The sequence below is a fragment of the Molossus molossus genome, unplaced genomic scaffold, assembly GCF_014108415.1.
Source record: "Molossus molossus isolate mMolMol1 unplaced genomic scaffold, mMolMol1.p scaffold_m16_p_21, whole genome shotgun sequence".
NCBI classification, from domain to species: Eukaryota; Metazoa; Chordata; class Mammalia; order Chiroptera; family Molossidae; genus Molossus; species Molossus molossus.
Window position 1 is genome coordinate 8,375,278 of NW_023425357.1, and position 25,048 is coordinate 8,400,325.

General features: G+C 51.0%; 1 protein-coding gene across 1 annotated transcript in view; it reads right to left on the reverse strand.

Annotated features, from left to right (window-relative positions):
* Positions 1 to 7,278: 7,278 nt before the first annotated feature.
* Positions 7,279 to 25,048, reverse strand: part of ARHGAP35 (Rho GTPase activating protein 35) — a 141,973-nt gene continuing 124,203 nt past the window's right edge. Inside the window, exons 4-7 of the mRNA XM_036274325.1 lie at positions 22,583 to 22,660; positions 20,734 to 20,865; positions 13,095 to 13,200; positions 7,279 to 12,311 (exon numbers count right to left, since the gene is read on the reverse strand). Coding sequence (XP_036130218.1) covers positions 11,954 to 12,311; positions 13,095 to 13,200; positions 20,734 to 20,865; positions 22,583 to 22,660 — 674 coding nt within the window. The 3' untranslated portion in view covers positions 7,279 to 11,953. The remainder of the gene's footprint in view (positions 12,312 to 13,094; positions 13,201 to 20,733; positions 20,866 to 22,582; positions 22,661 to 25,048) is intronic.

Below are 25,048 nucleotides of genomic sequence, written 5' to 3' on the forward strand. Positions count from 1 at the left end.
TCGCTGTCCCTGTTCTCCTGACACTACTCCGGGCTGTGCAGCCTGGGCAGGTGGCATGGTTCATTTCATTCCAGTACCCACCTCACAGCACCCTTGTGAACATAAAGTTAGTTCCCCCAGCGTGACCTGCGCGCTGGTTCCCGAGACCCTCTCAGGGGGTCTAGTCGGTCACATTTTCATACTGAGATGTTTTCTGTGTTTTCCCCTTCCTCCCCCCTGAGGATCTGGTGGCGTTTTCCAGAAGCTGCGTGGCACGTGGTACTGGAACGGACTGAACACAGCAGAGCCATGAGGACCCAGCTGGCTTCTGTTATGCCGGACTTCAAAGAGATTTGCAAAAGTGTAAGATAATGACTCTCTCTTGCTACATATATATTTTTTTGTATTGGAAAATGTATTTTTTATTTTTATTTTTTTTATTTAATATTATTTTTTAAAATTCAATCCCAGGTCTTCATTCACTTGATACTCCTTCATACCTTTTTATTCTTTATTTTTTTTTTGGTATGTGCCCCTAGCGGGAACCGAACCGAGGACTCTCTGGTCCGCAGGCCAAGGCTCCAACCACTGAGCCAAACTGGCCAGGGCGGAAAATGTATTTTTTTATAAAATTTTATTCGTGTTAACCTGAAACGATGGGTTTAATATTGCTATTTGAAAAGAGTGTTATCTTTAAAAATTCTCAGTTTTAATTGCTGGTATGACTTATAAAACACAAACAAAAGTGCTTTAGTCTTCCTTAAGAATAAAACGAAGTCCTGAGATTAAAAAAAAAAGTTTAAGAACCACTGGTAAGCCACCAAAAGCTAAGAATAGAGCCAGGCATTAAATATGCTAGATAAAAAGTCTATACATCCAAAGATACATGCGGCCTGGCCGGTGTGGCTCAGTGGGTTGAGCGCTGTCCCATGGACTGAGAGGTCCTGGTTCGATTCCCAGTCAGGGCACATGCTCAGTTTGCAGGCTCGACCTCCAGTAGGGGGAGTGCAGGAGGCAGCAGATTGATGTTTCGCTCTCTCTCCCTTCTGTTCTTTGTAAAAAAGTCAATAAAAACATGTTAAAGACACATGTTCCCTCCAGGACCCAGATGCAAATTCTCTTACCTAGATACCAGGCAGAGTCTTTGATAAACATACATACACATCATTTGGGGTCTCAGGTTCCCATCTGAAATGGAGGACTGTCCTGTGCCCTTCTGCACCTCTGATGATATGGGGGGAAGAAATGATAGCTTCTAGGGCAGCGTGTGCAGCAGGCTGGACCCAGGAGGGGAGAGCTGGGACCCTCCAGCTGGGAACCCAGGGGAGTCCAGGAGGGCTGGCGCAGCACCAAGGCAGGCAAAACTGAGTAATCACCCAGGGCTTGAAGCGGTATCGGAGGGAGCTGTTAGATCCCGAGACTGTGGTAGTAGAGACCTTCACAGTCTCATATCCAAAACCTTCTGCCCTAGCCTAGCCTCCCAACCTCTCAGCTGCATTCAGTTCTCCTTGACCTTCCTCTGCTTTGGAGATATTTCCCATCAAAGCTCTGAGACCCCATTACTTCCAAAGCAGCCTGGGTGGAAGGGATGGGAATGATAGTATATGCCATTGGTAGGTGGTGAGCTCCCTGTCACCAGGGGAAATCAAGGAGAGGGCTAAGGATTTTGGTAGGCATGTGTGTTTGAGAGGTTCCAGTGACTTCTGCTTAAACATTCTCATTCTTCCCAACTGGGAGGTGGAGACATCATTTTAAGGAGGTGACTCAACAGGCTTAAATTCTAATTCTAACCCCACTTGTGTGAGCTTGGGCAACTTCCTTCATCTCTCTGTGCCTCACTATCCTCATCTGTAAAATGCCCTTGAATAAGATGAGGCAGGAATAGTGGGAGGAGTAGGTGTCAGGCTTGAGCTCCCAAGGAGGGTATTTGTCCTAGTAGCAGACGAAACCCCTCAGAGCTGAGTCTCGTTCTTCTTGAGAGGTCCTGGAACAGACCCGTGGCTCACTTTCCAGAAAGTCCTACATCATGTCTGACCTGAATTCCTCCTGCTTTCACTCCTGGTTCAAGGCCAAGGTTTGGAGAGTCAAGCTGTCAAGGAGATATTTCCCTTGGCTCCGGGGCACTAGTGAGGTGCAGCACCCCAGGAATGCATTCCTTGAAAGGTCAAGCTCAGGATCAGTTTTGAGAGTGAAACAGATTTATTTAATTTATTTATGTTTCCTTTATTGACTTTAGAGAGAGAGGGAGAGAGAGAAACATCAATGAGAGATAACATCGATTGGCCGCCTCCTGCATGCCCCCCACGGGGGATAAGGCCCACAACCTGGGCATGTGTCCTAACTGGGAATCCAACCGGCGACCTCTTGGTGCATGGGTCGACGCTCAACCACTGAGCCACACTGGCCGGATGAAACGATTTATTTTAATGGATGATGAGGGGTCATTGGAGGACTGGGCTGCCCAATTTGGCCCCAGAGTTGTCATGTTTTTGATCCATGTCTCCACATTTATTGAGTACCTACTGTGTGCCAGGTGCTTTAGCGGTCTAACAGATGTGTAACAGGCAGAGACTCCTGTCACTTGAGCCCCCATGCCAGTGGGGGTGTCAGACAACAGACAGAACAAGAAAAAAGACATGTCAGATGGAGCCAGGTGCAGCCGCAGGGAGGCTTGGCAGTACTGGCAGTTACTGGGGAACTGGGGAGAATAACGGAGTTGGGGACCTGAGAAAAAAAACACAACCCACCAACTCAATAGGTCCCACCCTTAAGTGTCACTTGACACCTGGGTGTTGTCCTGGGTGCCTGCTTCTCCCCCACCCCCTCCACTTGGCCTCCCACTTCCCCTTTAGGCCACCAGGTGTCAGGGAGAACTCTAACCTCCTAGAGGACAAGGGCTGACCAAAAGAGGACAGTGGAACTCAGTGGAACAGAGTGAGAAGCTTGCTACTCACAGCGCACGGCAAAGCATCAGTATCGTTGGGCCGGTCCCCTGCCCTGAAGCGACACCAGGCAGGGCCATGGGTCCAGATGGATGCTACAGCACTAATTTTGGTAGCAAGAAGCAGAAAAGCCAGTGCAGTCTCCTGGCCACTCTGTTGTCACCTTGACCCCCCTCTAAGGAACCAGCTACAGAGATGGCTCAGGGTCAGGGCCGGTGAGGTCTGGTGGGTTCAGCGCACCCGGGAGGGACTTGACGGATGCTCAGGGCACTTGGCTGGCTGCCTCTCCCAACCCAAGGGCTGCTCTTCCAGAGAAAGGGACTCTTTCACAGTGCTGCAAAGTCCCCTGGAGAAAGGAGGGCTGAGCACTAGCTGGGGAAGGCGGGGCGATGGTGAGATGCTTTCTGCAATCAGTAGGCACCATTCCTCACCGTCTTGCCTTCTGTCTACAGTCTGCAGACATTCCCACTGGGGAAGAGTCTAAATTCACTCCAGCCCCAGCCTGCCCTTCAAGGTAATAAGAGTAATACTAATAGCAATAATAATAATAGGACCATGGAGAAGTGTGACCTTTGGAAAAAGGGTTTTTGAGGTGTAATTAAATGAAGGATATTGAGATGAGATCCACCTGGATTTTCTGGATGGGCCCTAACTCTAGAGACAAGTGTTTTGATAAGAGAAGAGCCCTGGCCAAGTAGCTCAGTTGGTTCGAGTGTTCTCCGGATAGGCCAAGGTTGCAGGTTTGATCCCAGGTCAACTGGGCACATATAAGGACCAACCAATGGTGAGTGTATGGGTGGGGGACAGAAAAGATGACACAGTGCACAGAGGAGAAATTAATTCGCTGGGCGATTGAGAAGGCCACATGAAGACAGGCGGAGACTAGAGTGATACAGCCCCAAGCCCAGGAGGCCTGGAACAACCGGAAGCTGGGAGACAGGGCATATTTGGGTGTCCGGCTCCAGACCTGTGTGAGAACACATCTGTGGCATTGTAAGCAGAGCCTTAGGCTTTGCAGTCAGCTAGCTGGGGTTCAGATCCTGGCTCCCGCTTACTAGTTTGTGATGCTGGACAAATCACTTGGGCCTTTTGTGCCTTGATTTCCTCATCTGGAAAATGGGGATACTGATAATACCAACTCTCACAGAGCTTATGTGAAAAATTGAGTTGATACATAAAAATGATTAAAACAGTCCAGCCGGTGTGGCTCAGTGGTTGAGCATCGACCCCTGCACCAAGAGGTCGCTGGTTCTATTTCCGGTTGGGGCACATGCCCAGGTTGTGATCCCCAGTGGGGGGGGGGGCATGCAGGAGGCGGCCAGTCTCATTGATGTTTATATTTCTCTCTCCCTCTCCTTTCTGCTCTAAAAATATCAATAAAAATAAACACTTATCATTTAAAAAAAATTAAAACAGAGCCTGAGCCTTGGCCGGTTTGGCTCAGCGGTTAGAGCATCAGCCTGCGGTCCAGAGAGACCCGGGTTCGGTTCCCGCTAAGGGCATGTACATCGGTTGCAGTTTGTCCCCGATCCTGGTTGGTCTTGTGGGTGGCAGCCACTTGTGTCCCTTTCACGTTGATGTTTCTCTGTCTCTGTCTCTTCCTCTCTCTCCCTCCCACTCTATCTGAACAAAAAATGGAAAAATGTCCTCGGGTAAGGAAAAAAATAAAATAAAAAAATAAAAGTTTATAAAAAATAAAAAAATAAAACAGAGCCTAATACCTTGTAAGTACCCAAGAACTGTTAGCTTTTATTAATATTACTTGGCTAATATTTATGTCAACTACTCTTCAGTTCCCATCTGGGAGGAAGAATTTCTGGGAGCCTGTATCTCTTGAATCCTTTCTTCTTCCTCTCAGTTCCTGCCAATCTGACCGAGTCTCTCTCCTGCTCAAACCACACGCGTGGCTCCCACTGCCTCAGGACAAACTTCAAGTTTATTGCCTGGCTGTATAAAGCGTTGTGTGGCCAGGTTCCTGATCTTCTGTGACTGAATAAATGGTGGATGGTTGGATGGATGGATGGATGGGTGACATGACAGGAAGAGAAGCTCATCTCCTTGCTTCTCAGCCCACTTCTGGGGCTCTTCCAACCTAATTTCTCAGAACCTGCCTCCTCCGCAGTCTCCCTCCCTTAAAATCCCATGGCCTGGCCTAGAGCTCGTCCAGGGCTTCCCCAGGACTGGGCAAGGCGGGGTGGGGCAAGGCGGGGTGGGGCAGGGCAGGGCAGGGCAGGGCAGGGCAGGGCAGGGCGGCGCTCTGCTGACCCCTGGTGGCTGTAGAGAGTAACACCGCATTGTTTGCTCTTGGGCAGTTGGCCTGGTGCTCCTGGGCACCTGGGGAGTTAAGTACGTGGCTGTAGCTTGGGGAACACACCTCCAACCCTTGTGGGTTTCACAGGGAGTAGGGGAGACAGATGATAAACAGAGACACTGCTGTGCACACCCTGGCATCACCCCACCTCCTCTCTTGCATGTGCAATCTTGAGCAAATGCTGTTGCCTAAACCTTTATGATATCCAAACTCCTAACCTCCTCTGTCCACTTTCATTGGTCCCAGCTCTGGTCTCATCCACCATCACTTCCCTTCCGATTCCAGGCTCAGTCTTACCGATTTCTCCTTTTGCCTCAGACTTCAGTTTGGCTCATCACTGTTGCTGACTCGGTGTTTTATATTAAAAATCCATGTTTTTTTTAACCTTGATTTTCAAAAACATTGCATTGGAATATCTATCTTGATCTTGAGTTGTTTTGTGTCCCCTAAGTTTTGTGACGGAGGCAAGTGCCTCACCTCACCCTGGTCCCTACTCGGCTGCAGTGTTTCCTCCTGAGGTCTTCCGGACCAGCCCAGATAGCAGCCCTGATCCTCAGGGCCACATCCTCCCTAACTACTTATCTGCCCCCAACATCCTGGCCACGTTCCTTTCTTTGCCTGTTTACTGTCTTTTCCACTGTCAGCTCCTGGTTGTGTCCCCAGGGGCCTGGCCCAGAGAAATGTTCAGGACATATGTGTTAAGTGGGCTAATACAACCTGAAGGAGAAACAGACTGAGAAAATGCTCTCGAAGAGAGCCGAGGAGCCCACCTTGGTCTGGGCTCAGGCAGGGCCTCCCTGAGGAAGAGTCCACGGAGCTGAAATGTAAGGGTTAAGGAAGTTAGCAAGGAGGGATGGACAGGGACCGCATGTGCAAAAGGCCTGAGGTGGATGGGCCCTTGGGGAGCCAGAGGCTAGAAAGCAGGGTGCCAGGTATGGCCCCCTGGGAGGTCGGCAGGGGTCCTCTCGGACCCACGAAGAGTTTGAGCTTTCCTCGAAGTGCTCCAGGGATCCCTGGAAGGTGGTAAGGGAGGGGTTTAGAAAAGCTCCCTCTGGCTGCCAGTCGGAGATGAAAGGGAGGGGGTGAGACTGGAGGCTGGGAGGCCTGGGAGGCCGCTGTCAGGTGAGTCACTCAGGATGGCGGCAGGGCATGAGGAGGAAGTGGTGGAGGCCTCCAGGTTGTCTGGCTTGTGGGGGATGGACAGGTGTGGAGAAGGGGGTCAGGAGTGAGGCTGTGGGTATCACACTGGAGTCAGCAGGTGGTGCTTGGAGTGGAGGTCTGCTAGAATCACATGGGTGAGGCCAGCTTGTAAACGACTCAAGCCGAGGTTGAGACCACTGCATTCTCCAATGGAAAAGGACAAGAGTGAGGACAAGGAGGCCATTTAGGGTGTGGGGGTGTCCATCAGAGTCCAGGTGAGCTTGGACTAGGGCCTGTGCCAGATGGAGGCTGTAGGAACAGGAAGGCTGTGGCTGCAGGTGGACCTAGACAGACAGACCTAGGAGCCTAGAAGGAAGAAGGGGCGAGGAAGGAGTGGGGACAGAGCAAATTGAGGCTTCTTTGGGAGGCAGCCAACTTCCATCCCTGGAAGCCCAGTCCTAACAGAGGGTGGTAACAGAGGCTAACTAACTCTCCTTCCTTGCAGCCGTGGGTGGGGTTTTGGATATTCACTTGCAATAAACTACAAGAATAACAGGTAGATTTGGGGACAGCGGGCCACTCTGCTAGAGAGGAGAGCAAGCAAATGCTAGGGCAGCCCCCCGATGGAGGTGGGATGGTCCAGAAGCTTCCCATGGCTGGCTCTGCTGGAGAATTCCCTCTCCCCCCCTGTGGCCACAGACCTGTCTCCTCCTGCTTAACAGTCCTTGAACACTTCTTCTGAGGATGGAGCCATTGTCCCCGGGGCCTGTGGGGCAGGAGCCCAGCCTGCCAGCCCGCCGCTGGGGTGTGCTCAGGGCCCAGACAGGAGGGGCCACCTCATGTCTCTCAGGTTTGGTTTTTTACAAGACTGATTTATTAACTATGATACATATCACATAAGGCCTTTTCAGTTTTTTACACCATTCCCATTGAGACAAGTACAATACTTTGTAGCAAATACATGATTTTAAAAAACAAAACCAAACAAAAACACCTCGGTCAGAGAGATGCCTCAGCCTTAGCGACGGCTGACCATGCACTAGTCAGGTTGGAGCCTCAAAACACCCACGTGTTAAAAAAAAGTTTGGAAATTAAGCAACATTCCTAACACCAACTAGATGTCTTGGTTAAAGCCCCTAAAATACAAAGAAATAACTGTTATACTTTCTTTACATACAGTTCTCCACTTTGCTGCGAAACAGAATTTTGGGCACACGGCCAGACTACTAACACATTTCAATACCATTAATGTTTTTGTTTGTATCAGGAAAACTCAAAATATTTGTTAATTCAACATATATAAAGTTCATTTAACATTTGAAAATACAAGTACCAGAAAAATAAGCTGGCAGCAGCACTATTCCAAATTTTCAAACAAGTTTTATTCCCATACAATTCAGAGACATTTCCTTTTTTAAAATGTACACAGCGAACATGATTTTTTATGCAAACAATAACTTACGCCCTGTCTCGACTACATTGAAAGTGTAACATCACTGCTGAGTGCCAGAGGACTGCTGGAGGGAGCCGGGGTGGGGGGGTGGGGTGACCTCTGACCTCGAGGAGTCCGCAGGCAGGCGGCCAGCTGAAAGGTGGCTTCCAGAGGGAAGAATCTAAGACAGCGACTCAGGCACAGCCTGGGGGTGGCTCAGGGCCTTGGGAGATGAGAATGGCCTTTCCCCTCACACCAGCCCCTCCCTGGTGCCATCCCTGGCACAGTCCCAGTTGTGACTTAGGTTCCGCATACATGACTCAGTCTGTCCTTTCACCTAAGGGACAATAAGTGGCTTGAACCTGCCAAGCAACAGGGCAATGGTCTGTGCAGTGTCGTGGCTGTCCCCAGAACGCTGAGCCCCAGGAGACGAGGCAAAGGCTTTGCTCTCTGGGCCCATTCCCGTGCCCCATGGCACATCATACCCATTGCATTAGAGGATTGTGGCGCTGACATTTCCTTGGCCACTGTCCACTGCTCTCTCTAGGAGACCCCCACACCAAAAGTAGTCTCCCACAGGCGAGGATGGGTGGGGCGTAGATGGGGGTGATTTTAGATTACAAATGCTGCGGCTTGTATTCAAGTTTCAGGGCTGAGGCTGAACACCCGTGGCCTAGGGGAAGGTCTCCCTCCAGCCCCCCGGCCCCCAGCTGAAGCACAGGGACAGGGAAAGGCATGCTCTCCTGGGCCCTCTGGCCAGCATGCTGTTCCTATGATGTCACCCGCTGTCCACCCTGGCACAGGCACATATTCTGCTAGAAGACTCTCCCAGAAGCGCGCTCCCTGTTTCAAGCAGGAAGAATGGTGGCAGTGGGGTGCAGAGCACATGGAAACAGTACTGAGCACTTCTCAGCATCTCCTCAAAATGTCGTGACTGGCAGGCTGACTTGACAGAGTGCTGACACCTGACAAGCAAGAGTTAAGAATTCAGGGTAGACCCACAACCATGCGCCTAACTGTGGACCACCTCCCTCCCTCCGGCAGCACCACTGCCACAGACCAACAGGCCTTCCACTCACAACCAGTGTCTATCCATTCCCTGAATGGTGTCTACACTCTTGTGGCCTTCAAAAGAGCACTGGCTGGGGAGAACGCTGCTGGGCATGCACTACTCTGCTGGGCACGTGGAGCAAGTTCCATACCCTGGCTGACCCCTTTTGGCCAAGGCTAATTGCTGCCTGCTGCGGCCTCAGTTCTGAGAGCTGGGGCTTGCAATTCACTTAAGGCAGTGTCCCAACACTCGCCCTGGCTCTCCCTCATGGGTCCCACCCAAGTGCCCATTTGCTCCAAATGCAGACCTCCGACTGGAAGCTGAAGCCCGGGGATCAGTCCTGCTGCTTAGTGGCAGTGCCAAGTCACAACCAAGAAATGTCTTCTAGCTCAAGTCAGCCTGCAGAAGCAGAGAAGAGAAGCTAAAGGGTTAGCAGAGCAAACAGAAACAAGGGAAACCCCTGGAGCTTCCTTCCCACTGTGGCTCTGATGGCGAGACACCAGCCGCTGCCTGCATACCTTCAAAGCCCTGGCTGGACAGAGGCAAATATGAAGGAACCCTGCAGCTGCTTAGCTGGCTGCTAGGGGGCGCTACAGGGCCAGAGGCCACCTCCGCAGGGATGAAGCATGAAGCAGTTGCTCCTCCTCCCAACCCCTTCCCTCCCAATGTACCCCAGCACCCCTGCCATGTACACGCCTGGAGGGGATGGGGGTGGCACAGGAAGGCAGGAGTGTTGGGGGCCTGCGAGTTCCTGTGCAGTCAAGGTTGCAGGTGGCACAGTGGGGTGTGTGTGTGTCGGCACAGAGGAGGTGGCAGTGTAGACTGGGCAATGGGAGGGAACCAAACTAATTTTGTTAGTTCACACAAGAGGTTCATGGTTTCCCTTCAACTGCATTCAATACCTTGAAAGGCTGACTGGGAACAGGTGAGCATGGCCTAGAAAAGGGAGAAATCAATTCCATGGAGCTATTCCCACACCTGCCTGGGGGTCTGCCAACCTAGGTCAAAACTAAACACAAACATCGCCTTTCAGCCCACCCTGGCACAGCATCCTCCACCAGAAGAGGAAACATCTGTATCCAACATTTACATAAAACAGTCATGTACCTTGGGTTTGTTTTTTGACTTGTGTCCTCAGGGGGAGTAAAACTCGCAGGGGTCATTTAGTTTCTCCAAGCACCTTAGTTTAACGTACAAGAAAACCAGTCAGTATCCAGCTTCTCCAGAAGAAGGCGGTGAGCCAACGGCCTGCCCTGCCCTCCACAGCCAACAGGAAGCAGTGAGGGCTGGGGGTGGCTGGAGATTGTTCTGAGGCACCCCTCTGCCAGGCCACCCAGCTGAGGTGACCCAGGGCATCCTCGAATATACCACAGGTGCTGCTTAAAGTGCAAAGAGACCCGGAGGAGTGGGTGGCATGCAGGGCCCTCTGCCACACACCCTGGGTACCTCAGTGTCAGGCTTCCCATTGCAGAGGTCACGACTCTGCCACCAGGAGTGGGGGCAGCCATCCCTGCAGCAGCCTCGATGGGCTGCTGTGTTGTGGGGCAGAGATGGAGTATGAAGAGGGTTCTCCCAGGGTCCAGTGGCCAGGAAGCTGAGGGGTAGGCCATGGGAAGGGGTAGTGTGGCAAGCAGGCACAGTGCTCTCATGACTGATGGCTTTTGTGCCTGTGGCTCTGCAGGCCTGCTGGCTCTGGGGGCATGAAGGATGCCTGTGTGGGCAGCAGATCACCAGACCCGCCCACTTCCCACAAACAGCGCTGCTGGGGGCATTCTATGGCCCAGGACGAAAATTATTCCACTTCAACACCACACACTAAACCAAACCCCAAGTGCACCCTGGCACTCCCAGATGTCCCCTCCCTCACAGGCGTACCACACCCCCCGATACACGTGTGCACACATGTGTGCGCGCGCACACACACACACACGAAGTAGTGTTTCCATAGTACTGTAGTGTGTTCAAAGGCAGACCAAGTTCCAGGCTTGTCTGCTGGGGCACACCCACACATAGGCGCGCGCGTGCACACACACACACACACACACAAGTAGTATTTCCATAGTAGTGTGTTCAAAGGCAGACCAAGTTCCAGGCTGGTCTGCTGGTCTCCCCAGCTCTAGTGCCCACCAAGGGCTCAAACCATCTTTTGGGGAAAGGGGAATCTGGTGACAGAACATAAGTGGGACCCCAAAAGGCTCAGGCAACCAGCCCTGGGCCTCCTTGTTTTGCTGTCACAAGAGAAGGGCCACCTTCCACCTGTCTGTCTTCCCAAGTCGTGGGAGGAGAACTGAATCTTGAGGTCTGCAGTTTTCTTCTGGTAGTTTCTTCCTTTTGCTTTTTAAAAATTACTGGATGGATGCTTTCCACTTTTCTTCCAGTGTTCCTTTGCTGCAAAGGGAATGTATCCCAAAGCCTGTGAAGGGGAGGGGGTGAGGGCTGAAGGGGAAAGCTGCACTCTCTTGGTCCAGGCACAAAGATACCTCCCTCTGTCCTGATCGGCTGGGCAGACGCCCTCAGCACTGTACCTTGGGGTGGCAGAGCCCTGGCCTACACGTTCCCAAGGAGGCTCTTGCTAGACAGGCTGCACCCTCAACTGTGGGTGGGGGTGCAGATATGGAAGATGGAAAGAGACAGACGGGAAGTATTCTCCTTGGGAATTGCTAGCTCTGCCCCGGGGCAGTCTGCATCTCGGAACCACCTTCTTCCGCTGGCAAAGGCCAGGGCGCTGTCCAAACAGTGGGTGGTGCCCCGAGGCCAGTGCGCACAGGCTGGGGGTGGGGGGTGGGGCAATGAGTGTGTGGAGGGCCACTGGGGCTGCTGCCTGACCAGTGCAGTCCTCAAAGGGGTCCATGTCAAAGGGCAGGGCCCCTGGGCCACTTCCTATAGCCAGCCCCAGGTCTGAGTGCTGGGTTCAGGACACCTGACAGCTCAGCCTATGGTGGACTGTTGGCTGGTGCTACCGCTGAGGTCTTGAGAAGGTGAGAGGGGAGAGGGAACACCCTCCCCACCCCTGCCCAGAGGACCTGGTTGTGTTCAAGGCCAAATGCCACCCCACCGAAGAGAGAAGATAGCCTCCTTTTGGCCCAGGCCTTGGTGACTCACAGCGTGTGCTCAGCTTGAAGCTGGGAGGGTAGCAGTGGCTGCATTGGGGACTGAGGGGTGGGTGGAGGTGACTGGGGGGGTGACGGCTGACTGGTGATGGGTGTGGAGGTGAGGAAGGGCACGGTGGAAGCCACAGCAGAGGGAGAGCTGGGCGTGGCGCCCGAAGGCTCACTGATGGGCCGATTGTAGAAGAAGAAAGGGCACTGCTGGATGAAGAGCTCGATGATTGTCTGATAGGTCCGCGTGGCTGTGAGCGCGTCCATGGTGCTGAAGTCGGGCCTCATCAAGGTGGGCCAGAAGCAGATGGAGAGGTTCTCACTGGTCATGAGGTTCACCTTGTTGTTGTGGCTGACTCTGTGGGCGACACCAAACTCAGAGTCAGAGCTCCGAGGGACAGGGAGCCTTAGTTGGGGCTCTATGCCCTGCCCTGTCCGTGTGTGCTCATGATCACTGTCACCCTAGCGGCCCTCACTGCCTGCCCGCCCACAGCATGAGAACAGAAAAGCCGCAAGCACAGCTCTCTGTGCTCCGCCCTCTGCTGCAGTGTCCCCATGTGGCAGGTGCTCGAGGAGTGGCTGAGGCCCTGGCTCATGAGAGGCCCTGCACAGCCTTGAGGGAGAATGGACTGCTCAGGGACTTTCTCAGACCACCAAAGTGGGTGACAACGCTCTGGCTGTGCAGAGATAGGGAGTGTGTGTGTCCCAAGCCAGAGCTTCACACAAAACACCACTGTGCTGAGATGCAAAATAGGCTTGTCTGGAAAACAGACATGTTCTGTGTGACGAAATCTGGGACACATGCCGCTAACAGGCGTCCTGACCACAGCCCCTGCGCACCTGACTGGGGGGCTCTTTCTGAAGGCGCACCTATCTTGGCGAGGTTCTGACACACACCAAGGTAGTAAAAACACTGGAGAGAGGACTTCCGCATGCTTCAGGCCATGTGGGCCTCTCAGACAGAACCGGGTGGGCCTGAGCCAGATGTACCTCACCGAGGAGGCGGCCAGCGCCCCTGCAGGCTGGGCAGCCCGTCACCAGGCTGAGGACAGAGCCTTGCTCAGCCTCATTTTGCTGCTAACTAGCCCTGACTGGTGAACCCTGGCGGAGAAAGACCCAACAGCAAGCCCTTGCAACATACTTGTTCAGGTGAGAGATGACGTATTTGAAGACTTCGTGGTTTTCTTTTGGAAATTTCTTGAGAACCTCCTTGAGGGCATGCAGCTTCTGTTCCCTGTCGTTGATTTCTGAGGAAAGAGAAAATCAAGACTTTCATGGCCAAGGCTGAGGGTGTTCTGGGGCTCAAAGCAGACCCTAGTCCTGGGCAGTTCACAAAACCAGTGGGCTGATGGCCACCTAAGGGTGTGCTGTGTTGGACCTTCTCTGAGGGAAGCCCAGGGGTTTCAGGAAGGTCAATCCCATTCTTTCCCCCAGAGCCTGTACCCAAGGCAGCACACCTGGCAGTTGCACAGGCCCAGGGGCCAGACCTACCTCTGGGTCCCAGGGCCCCTCTGAAGGGGAGCACTGTGCGCCTGGAGCTTCCTGGCCCCCACCACCCGAGACTCAACAATCTAAAGAGACTCCACCATAAAGAACACCATTCTTTGCTCATCCGGTTGCCCCTGGAGACAGCATCTCAACGCAGAAAGCCTGCTTGCTTCCTGACCAGACGGGTGAGTGCTGCCACCCACCCACGCCAACAGACTGTCTAGGGAGGGAGTTTGCAACAAAACCAGGGCTCTGTCCTTTTCCCAGAGCCACAGGGACCCTCCACACATCTCCCTATTGGAAGAGCTGATGGAAACAGTAGGGGATTCTCATGCAGTCCATCACAGGGTCTACAATGCCCCCTTCCCTCTGCCACCCACACTTTGCTCATCATGAAATCATAATGTACTAGGAGAGTAAAAACAATCTCCCTCGAATGAAATACTTCATCCACACCAGGCCTGTTATCCCCCCATTTCAAGGGGGAGGAATCTGAGACCCAGACAGATTGCAGAACGTGAGTGGGGACCACTGTGCTCCATGGGGTCCTGGCTGCCCTTCCCTGAGTGGGTCTGGGCCATCTCGGCTGGGAGAGCTGGCCAGGGCCAGTGAAGCAAAAAGGTTCCAGAGCCCATCTGGAGTCAGGTGGCCAAGACAGGTTTCTGAGTGTGGGAAGATATCCCGATGGCTTTTTTTTTTTTATCCTTACCTGAGGACATTGTTGCATTTTTATTTTCAGATAGAGCAGGAGGGAGAGAAAAAGGAAGAGAGCGCGAGAGAAACTGATGTGAGAGAGCCACATCGAGTGGTTGCCACCCACATGATCCCAACTGGGGCCGGGGACAAACTGCAATGAGGTACGTGCCCTTAGCGGGAACTGAACCTGGGCCTCTCCGGTCCGTGGGCCGACATTCTAACTGCTGAGCCAAACTGGCCAGGGCCCGATGGCTACTTCTTGAAACTGAAGGCTATCTCTAAGATCCCACAGCAGGGTTGTTCCATGAAGAATGGCAGTTATCTCATAACTGAGGGTTGTGGGGGTGGGTGGATGGGGGTCCATTAAGAAATATGATGGTTCTGCCTGGCCGATGTGGCTCAGTGGCTGAACGCTGCTGACCCATGCTCCAAGAGGTCACCAGTTCAATTCCCAGCCAGGGCTTATGCCCAGGTTGTGGGCCCGATCCCCAGTGGGGGGCTTGCAGGAAGCGGCCAATGTTCTCTCTCACTGATGTTTCTTTCTGTCTCCCTCTCTCAAAGCAATAAAGAAAAAAATTATTAAAAAAGAAAACCCACAAGAAATGGAATGGTTCCTACCTATTTGGTGTGGAGGTACAGGCTCCTTTGAGATGCAGGAAAGCACTGGACCCTCTCCCCACAAAGAAGCCATGTACAAGTCTGCCTAAACCTGTTGGTTCATGGACTCCCCAAACCCAAGCCTGTGGCTTCCAAGTTAAGAACCTCTGCAGTAGGTGACGTGCCCGGAGGGTCATAGTCTGGGGAAGTGCTTGAGAAGCCTGGCTTGAGCTCAACTTGGATGAACAGATGGAACAGACAGTGGCTGGGAGGGCAAGGAGGTACAGAGAGGGCTTGCCAGGGAGTCCTGACCCATCTGGTCCTGGGCAGGTATCCTGTCTCTGACACCAAGCAGCTGTTGACCTTGGGGAAGTGACACATCTGAGTGTTGGTCTCCCTGTCTGTAAAAGGGGCTGATGACAGTGCTTCCTTTACTGGATGAAGAAACCCTGTGAAGCGCTCAGGAAATAAGCATCAAAGGCTAGTCTGACCTTCAGAAAACCAGTGAAGGGGAGGCTGCAGAGACGGGCAGGAACAAGCTATGGAGAGCTTTCGCAGGCCAATGAGCATGAAACTGGGCACATTTTTTTGACTTGAGAATGATGATAAAAACATGTATTTTGGTAACATTTGTCTGTTAAAAAATGACTTAAAAAAAAAAACCCACAGAAATGAATTATGTGGGGCCATTACCAGCTTCATTCTCTGAACCCAAGATTTATTTTAAGGGTTCAACCTCAAGGGCACACTTTCTCTCTGGCCTCGAATTTCAAACCCTTTCCTGTTAAGTTAAAAAAAAAAAAAGTGTACTTAAAGCAAGGAAGCAGCCTGAGGAGGAGGAGCGGGGTGCGAAAGAACGAAAAGCATGTGCACAGCTCAGTCTCACATAATAAATCACCAGGTCCCTTGGAGACACGAGCTCGCCCAGGTCTTTCCTGGGTACCATGACACAAACACAGCTGTTTGTTTAATTAGGCACCCAAAGGGCAGCGCCTTCACCTAAGAGCCAACCTCACCCGCCCTCCTGGCTGGAGGCAGGAAATGGGGCTGGCAAAGCCACCGTCTGCCCGGGATGCCCCCTTCCTTCCTATCCGCTGAGTCACAAGGAAGGTTGCTTCCTCTCTCTCTTCTTTGGGAGGGAAGGAGGGGACAGGGTGGGGTTTACCAAGCCTGCTTTTATAGTATTCATGGACCATCCCCAGGAATGCCAGCCTCCTTCCTGACATAGTGAGGAGCCTGACAAGGACTTGATGCTGCCTCCTTAGCTCCCTTCTCCCACTGTGCATGGCTCAGGGGCCCACAAGTGCTGAGGAGCATCCAGTGTGTGAGGGAGGAGGGAGGCCATCAAGGAGAGAACAGGAAGCCTCCCAATGCCCCTTTCCATGGTAGTCCCAACACCAGTGACTCTTACCTCTGGGTGTGCTGAAGTGCTGGCGGAGAGGTTTCACAGTCCCTTTTTGCACAGCCCTCGCCACCACCCTTCTGGAGGTGGGGCTGGGTTTACCCCATAGGCTGATTAAGAAAACCTGCTACAGAGGCAATGCCAAGGAGGGCACAAAACTGGTGAGGGGGAGGTGGGATGGACCCCAGGTGGTCAGCACACCTGCTCTGGATCACCTGCCTTCCACCATGCTGCAGTACCCTCTCCAACTTCAATAATCCTCTTAGGGGTGGTGGTGGTAGTTATAGGGCTCGGGCTCCGGAAGCTAACACAGCACACTTTTGAAATTAGGTGCCAGTTCACTAAGACTGCAAGACACTTCAGGAGAGGCATTCTCAGGCCAGTTGAACCAAGACAAAGTCTGGACACAGGCAACATAGAACAACTGAGACCACAGAACTCAGGAAGAAGAGGAGGGGACAGCCAGAGGCCACCGGGGTCCCTAGAGACTAGCTCATTATATCCCTCCTGGTATACAGGTAAACCAAGGCTCAAAGAAGTAAAAATACTGGTCCAAGTCCATATAGATTGGTGCCAGGGACCCTGCTCTCAAACATCACTCTTGCTCTGGTGGTGCCACTGCTGCCATCTCTGGCACTCAGGCTGCCAACACGGCTCTAGGCCTGGATCTGCTGCTGCCTAACTCAGTGCCTAGAAGAAAATCCCCGATGACCTTTTTATTTTTTTAAATTTTTTCTTTTAATCCTCACCTGAGGACATTTTTTTGTATTTATCTTCAGATAGAGCAAAAGGGAGAGAGGGAGGAAGAGAGAGAGAAACATTGACATGAGAGAGACACATCGATGTTTCTTTCTTCCTCTCTCTCTCCTTCCTGCTCTATTTGAAGATAAATGCAAAAATGTCCTCGGGTGAGGAAAAAAACCCCTCACCTGAGGATATTTTTCCATTGATTTTTTAAAAAAACAAATCTCTCTCTCAAATCAATCAATACAACTTATTCTATTACATTAAAAAAAAATTCTCACCCGAGGATACCCCCCGCCTTTATCTTCAGATAGAGTGGGAGAAAGAGAGAGAGAGAGGGAGAAAGACATTGATTAATTGCCTCCCACATGACCCTGATCAGGGACAAAGACTGAACCACAACTGAGGTACGTGCCCTTGACCGGAATCAAATCCTAGACTCTTTGGTCCGAGGGCCGATGATCTAATCACTGAGCCAAACTGGCCAGGGCCCCTGATGACCTTTGACCACATGGCACACCTGCACCAGAAGAGGACAACACCCAGCTCAGGGCCACAACCCTCAGCGAGACACGCAAGCAGCTGCTGCGCAATCCCCATCTCTCCCTCAGGTGGAAGATTCCAGGTGTCTTTTTCCTGGAGGTGTAACCTTGCAGTAACCTGCTCAATATGTCCTAGCCCACCAGGACTAAAGCAGGAAATGGCATGTGCTAGGAGGTGAGGAACACCTACATGCCCTTAAGCAGCTATCTGGACAGATAAGAGAAAGCAGGATCCTAGGATGAGCAACGTCACAAGGCAGCATGTGAACAAGAGCTCAGTGGGCAGCAAGGCTAGTCTGCCTGGTGACTGTGCAAGTCTGTCATTTAGTATCTGTGGTCCTAAGTGGTCTCTCATTTATACATGGGATAGTGAGACGGTGAGCTGGCATCTTGAACCACTTTGGGTCATATACCCCTTTGACAATCCGATGAAAGCTATTGGTCTTCTCTGTAGACTAAAATGTGCACATGGAACTTACAGGCAGTTATAGGGGCTAATAAGGCCCTGGAGTCAAAGGTCCTTAGACTCAGAACCTCTGCACTGAGACAGAGCCAGTTGCAGGGCCCCTTCTGACACAAAAGACATATGACAGTACCTGTGGGGCACTGCTGGACCAGAGGGATTCTAGATAAGTAGTGGTGGGGTCATGGGCATTGTGGGAGGAAAAGGAGATGTGGCGCAAGAATAACTGATGATACTTTTCGAAGGCTGAGGGGAGGTGTGAGGATGAGATAGAATGGGGAAATCAAAGCTCTTTTCTCTGCCACATGCCACCTCTTCCATGAAGCCCTCTACTTTCCCTCCTCCTCACGGCCTGTTCTGCATTTCTAGTTCAGCTTGCTTCATTCTGTCTGGCAGGTCGCTTACAGGTGCACTCGGGGAGGGCAGGGACAGCACCGAAGGTCAAGCCCCAGCTTGCCACTCCCTAGCAGTATGCTGTTATTCACTTCTGAATCTCCCACACATCACCTTGAACATGGTAGAAAGATAACTAGTGAATAATCACAAAAATCTCTATTTTGTGGGCACATTTTCAATATTGTGAAATTATGGAGTTAACAAAACAATCTGATAGTGACCTTGATATTTGTTGTGATGGGATCTGAAACCATCTCCAAGCCCTGAACACACAGACACAACAGCTTTTAGGTATTAAGTGGAAGAGCTGGTCAAGTTGATGTTGCCATGGAAACCCAGCCAGGCTGGGAAGAGCTACTTTTGGGCTTGAGAATCTTTGTTCCATGTCCCTGATCACTAACACTGGCACTGCCTCGTTGCTGTCTCTGGCTCAGTTACACAGCCCCACTCTTCACTCAGCTTGCTTTGGCTGTAAGAGGTGCCAGGCCAGTGAGGCACACTCCTCCCCTTAGGTTCAAGACACAGAGCCCCAGCTGACTAGCTTGGGGCACAGGAAACACACAATAGGAAGAGGAAGCAGACAATCTCCACCCTTTTCCAGGCTGCAGTGGCAGCAAGGAGCTCCCTTCCTCAGCAATGGAAGCTGCGGAAGCTGCTGTAGGAAGGGCAGCTGATTCCCTACCAATAACACCTCCCTCTCCTGCCCCACCCCCTCCAAAAACAAAAAGATGCTATGTCAGCAATTCCCGAAGAAACAATGGGATTCTGTTGGGTGTTAGGACTCTATAAGCCTCTAGATGGCACCAAGTCAAGACAAATGCCGACAGGAATCCATCCCCCCAGTTCCCAGCAAGCTGGGTACGAGCCCATACCTCCTCTTCCTAACTTCCACCCAGAGACAAGCCCAGGTAGAAAGAAAGCTGGCTCCAGTGGAGATTTCCTATGCGTTTCACATCTGGGCCAGCCTGAAGTCGGCTGGAGAAGGGGCTGCTGGGAGGACTTCTATCAGGACAGCAGGATTAGAAAAGAAGCTGGCACCTGTCTGCGCCCCCTAACTCATCTGGAGAAACCCTGACCCCTGTCCTGAGGAGGCAGATGGGGAAGAAGGTCAGGCAAGCCTATGACAGCCCCAGAGCGATGTGCTTCTGTCCCATCTCTGGTGGGCTCGGACAGGATTAGGAACTATGAACAATTTTAATCAGCCAGGACTATGTTGGTAAAATGTGGTGAAGACGGCACCCAGGTTATGGAAACAAGCATCAGGGAAATGCAGACCATGGAAAGGTGACTGCAGGGCCCTGCACCCTGGCAGCGGCCAGGTCCTGAAAGGGCACTGCCATAGCTCAGGGACAGGCTTCTGCCAGCACTTCTATTCCCTGAAGCCACTAAGAGTCCATGACCCAGAACTTAAAGCCCTGTTGATCTGTGACCTCTCTCAAATTTCTGTCCACACCATCAACCTGGTGAGAAAACTGTGTTTGCTTAAAACTCCCCTTTTGAGTTGGGCAGTGACAAGATGAGACTAATGTCCTGAGTCTGAGGAACATGGCTCCCTTTCCTCTTCCCCACTTCCACAGTCACTGGCAAAAACAATCCCTTCTGCTTCAGAGCAATAGCTGCTTCTTGGGGTTTTGGTCCACCAGAAGTACAAACCAGGATGGCTGCCTCTCGCTAAAGAAGGTGGAACGTGCAACACATGGGGAGCTCCAAGAGGTCAGGTCCCCTCTGCAGCACTATACCAAGTCCAGGAAAGGCTGCCCAGTGGGAAGGCTCCCAACTGGATGGACAAATGCCTCCCGAGAGAGGCAGGCCAGGGCAGGAATAGCTGCTGGGGGCAAGTGGGATGGCATGCAAAGGTAGACCTTAAAATCAGAGGTGCTAACTTGCTGCAGCCCCAAGTGATCACCTGGTCAAGGCCATTGGCTCTGTCCCTTTCCCTCCAGAGGCTGGCTGCCTGGCCCCAGATCATATGTTAACTTCCTTGTATGAGAGATGGGAGGAGAGGGGAACGAGAGGTGGGGAAAGGAAAGTAATTCCTACCTCTCAACAGGGTGTTATAGCCCTACCTCTATACCTTTCCTGATCTCACTTCATAAACAGGAGTAGGAACAGTAACATAGGAAAGGAAGGGTCAGACAACATCACTCTATGCACAAGCAAAGGAACAGGGATTTGTACCTGAGTTTGGCACCCAAACTAGGCTCTTAACTCATGGAGTTTGGGGGGACCCTCAGAGAAGCACCTCTGGTCTACAAAGGGGCTTCATTTGCAAGTCCCTTTGGTGTCATCTTATTAGTTCCCATACTTTATTCCTTTACATCTCAGCTCCAAGAGCCACAGTGGCCCGTTCTTATGGAACTGTACTCCCCTCCCCTCTCCCTCGATGTGACCAACGCAGTCAGTCCGGGGTGCTGCCAGTGGCCCACAAGCAGGCTGGGTTGCCAGTACTCACTGTGTGCCTCTACCAGATCCATCTGCATGTTGTATGGGACCAGGGGGTCAGGCAGCTCTGAGAAAAAGCTCTTCATGGCACCAGCCACAGTGTTCACTGTAAAGTCTTTCTCTGCCAAATCCAGGTTGTGGTCTGAAAGGAAGTTAGACGAGTGAGGCCAGGACGATCTAAGCTAGGCAGAAGCAAAAGGAAAACCCAGTGTTTGGGGGAAGTCAGAGAGACCTCGAGGACCCTGGAATGCTTCCCAGGGCTGGCCTGGAACCTAGGCAAGGCCTCAAGATTATCACAGACTGGACAGAAGCATCAAACATCCCTGGTACTGCTAAAAAAAAGGTTCTCAGATTCATGGATAGAGGCTGACAGCCAACGCCTCCTTCCAAGGTCACCCTGTGAGTAGAGGAGCCGAACACCCCTTCCTTCTGTGCCATCCAGTTAGCTTCCTGTGTATGCTTGGATGTGTTGTTGCTCCCTTTTCCTGACACCCATCCCCGCCCAGGGAAGAAAGGAAATGGGCTTTCCTAGAAGGCCAGCTCACTTTTCATGGTGGGTTACAAAAACTTCACCAACAATCTTGACCAATGTCACCCGAATAAAAAAAGAAAAAAAACTTGAAACAATCTTGACTGCTGCCCCCATCCTCATCCCCTATGCTGGTAAGACAGACAGACTTGTTTTTTTCCCCCTCTGGCCCCTCCCAGCTTATGATACCACTGACCTCTGTCTCTTAATTTTTCTTTTGAGACTTGACTGCATTTCTGATTTGTAATAAACCATCTACTGATAGTCACTGGCTATTCCCATTTTGGGGGTATAAGCTATATTAGATTCTTTTATATTCAGTCCAAGTGCATATCCGTGCATGGCTATACCCTCATTTTGACCTCACGCTTCCTATCCCGCAAGATGAACAGGTGTTCCCCTTCTCTCGTGTGTCGCCTCCTCCCACTGCCCACTAGCAGAGACAGGCTGTGGTGTTGCAGAGTGCTATGGCCCCAGTGCTGGGCAGGATGCCTGCTCCCAGCTGTGCACTGGCTGGCTTCTGTCTGTGGGTCCCCATGGTCTGCCTGGTCTCTGAGCCTGGCTTGGTCTCCTCAGGCTCAGCCATGCGTTGTCAAACCCTACTGTGACCTTTAGCTTACCTTTCCCTCTGGTCAGTGACATCTGAGAACTTTGATCGTTTTGGCTCATCTGCTTCTGGCATTGGTGGGTGTGAGACTTTTTGTCCCACATTGTGCTCAGTTCTAAGAGGCAGAGTTTGGCTACTGGCTGGGGTGAAACAGATTTGGTCTCTCACAGCTAACCTAGCTTAGGAGATGGGAGTCTCTGCCAAGAGTGAGTCTAACTCACGAGAGTTCAGCTTTGGAAGCCTGGGTCTCAAGGCTCAGCTAAGCACAACATGTTCCCTTCTTGTCTTTCTCTTGTGCAGGGACTTTGCGAGAAGGGCACTCCCGAGGCCCTGACAAAACTGGACTGTCTTCTCAAGCCAACTTTTACATCACGTGCATGTAATTACCCTGCATAGCCTAGTCCCAGGGAAGGAAGGCCCTTCAGTGGTGAATGAGGCATGTGCCAGGGTGACCCGGAACAGTGTCTGTGGGAGGTGATGGGCTGACACAGGCTTGGCGGGGTGATGTTTCCGTTTGCGGACAGGGCTGGCCTGTTCCCCTCTCCTCTGTGGCAGTGTAACTGTGGAGGCAGTGCTAACTGGGGCCAAATGCTTTCTTTCTCAGCCACTAACCCAGCACCTCTTGCTTGGGGCTGTGTGTGCAGGAGCACCCCAGTGCAGTTCGGCTGTCATGGTCGGCCTGACTGGCTCCAGCCTCCGATTCTCAGCAGGCTGTGGCCTTACCTTGATCAAACTGCCTCTGCAGACTCTCCATCTCTGACTTGTTCCCACTGACCCGGTAGATGCCTTCTGTGCTCAGTCCTGAGGAGAAACAAGGTGTCTTAGGAGCAGGCAGTGGGGAGCAGAGAATGAGGGGGACGGACCTGAGGAGAGAAGGGCCATGAGGCACCCTCTGTGAGAGAGGAATGGGTTATGCACTTTCCTAAGTGCTTCAACCTACTGCCCATATTTTTTCACTTAAACATTTAAAACACTTGATTTTGTAAAAATGGTAATAATATGGAAATATATCAGCCAAAGATAACTTTGTACATAGTTTAATATATACTCTTGGATTTTAATTTTTTAAAACAAAAATGGAGATGATACTGTTTTAATCCACCCTTATCACTTACAAAAGTAGGTTGTGAACTTACTCTAATCATTAAATATTCTTGTTTTTTTTTTTCACAACATGATTTTAATAACATCAAAAGGTATCATAACTTTAAAAGTAGTCCTACTATGAAATCATTTAGGTGTTCCCAAGTTTTCACTATTAGACATACCCACAACTATGTTTTCTTTGGACAGTTATTAAGTTTAACAGATTCTTGGTGGTGTGTATTTCTTACTTTGTGTATTTCCTACTCACATTCTTGTTCATTTTCCTATAAGAGTGGTTCTTCTCATTTTGTATTTGAAAGAGGTCTTAGAATATTAAGCAATTGCCTGTGTTAATGTTATAAATATTTACATTTCCCCCTTTTTTGTTATCTGTCTTCTACTTTCAAGGTTTTTAAGACCTGTAATTTATGACGTCTTCCTTTGCTTTTATGCCTAGAATGAATTTTCCTATTCTTAGGTCAGATAATTTCTATTTTTTTCTTCTTTCATACCTTTAAAAAAAAACACACAAAAAAACATTTAACTCTATGATCCTTCTGGAACTTACTGGGTGTACCATGTTAGGTAAAGTGAAAAACCAATACTAAAATTCAATTAAACAGCCTGGCCAGTGTGGCTCAGTGGCTGAGCATCGACCCATGCACCAAGAGGTCGCTGGTCCGATTTCCAGTCAGGGCACCTGCCCAGGTTGTGGGCCAAATCCTCAGTGGGGACATGCAGGAGGCAGCCAATTGATGTTCTCTCTCATCGATGCTTCTATCTCTCTCCCTCTCTTGCAAACCAATAAAAAAATATTTTTTAATTCAATTAAACAGCACAGAAGAATATAAAGCATCAAAAGTGAGAAGGGCCTCTGCCCTTCACTCCCCACCCCTTGGCAGAGGAGCAGATTCTGAGCACTGTCTACTGACTCCATCTCCCCTTCTCAGGGAGGAAAGTTCACTGATGCCTCCTGAGATCACAGTCTGAAGGAAAATTAAGTCACTGTGAAAACCAAGACGGGATCTCATGGCCAAATCAACCCCAGTGCCTTCTGAGGACTAGTTTAAAGAGGCTCTGGCTGGCTGACGGGCACCAAGGAAGTGCCCTGGAGCTACACTGCATACACCAGAAGGCAGTGCAGGCAGTGGACAGAGGACCAGGCCCTGTAGTCAATTAGTAGGCTCCTGAGAGCCAAGTTCTCAGTTATCACTGTAATTGCCGCCTCTAGAGAGGCACCCATCAGGCGAGATAAAAGCAGCCAGCCTGCCTGTTCCTGGGGCCCCAGATTAGTGGCAGGTGAACTCTGAAGAACACTGAAGCAAAAGTCATCAATTCCCTGGCTTAAAAGCTGTTAATTGCACACAGGTCTTTCACCCCAGAGAAAAAAGGGTTAATGGATCTGTCCCAAGGACACCCTATGGTGCAGTGTATAGCTTACAAAGGAGCTGCCAGCACTGCACTAAGTGAGAGAAGCGCGGGCACTTTCTAAACCCGAATGGACCCTGGCTCAGTGGTGACCTTTCCCAGTGTCCTCCTTTTTGGAGTTAAGGTGTTTTCCTGCACTCATTCACTCTCATTCATTTACTAAAGAATGATGATGCCATTGAGTCCTCAGTTCCTGATGGCAGGAGCTACTGGATGAAGAGAATACAATGAGAAAAGTGAGGTTCAGAAAGTCCTTGGCTCAAATTGTACAGTGGGTAAGAGGTAGAGTGGTCTAAGTCCAGGGCCTTTCCCACCCTCTGTCTCCACACTGTTCTGGAAGTTGCGTGACATTTATCCACAAGGCTGAGGTCCAGTCCAGTCTTTCTCCCCAGAAATAATACACTTGAGTGAAGTTTACTGGCCCTCAGCATTCTGGGTAACTTTTGAGATGGTACATCCCCTACTGCTGTCAACCCAAAGGTCAGAGGTCAGGGGATTGACCTTGTGTACCTAGTTAGTAATTTTACAATGGTTTCTTTTCTCAGTGACTTCTCTAAACTGTTCTCGTATGTATTTAAACATCCTACCTATTTCACATCTCAGGTGACACATATCATGCACTTACACATGGAGTCATCTGCATTTGAGCAAGCCCTGGATGAGAATGTGTCAGCA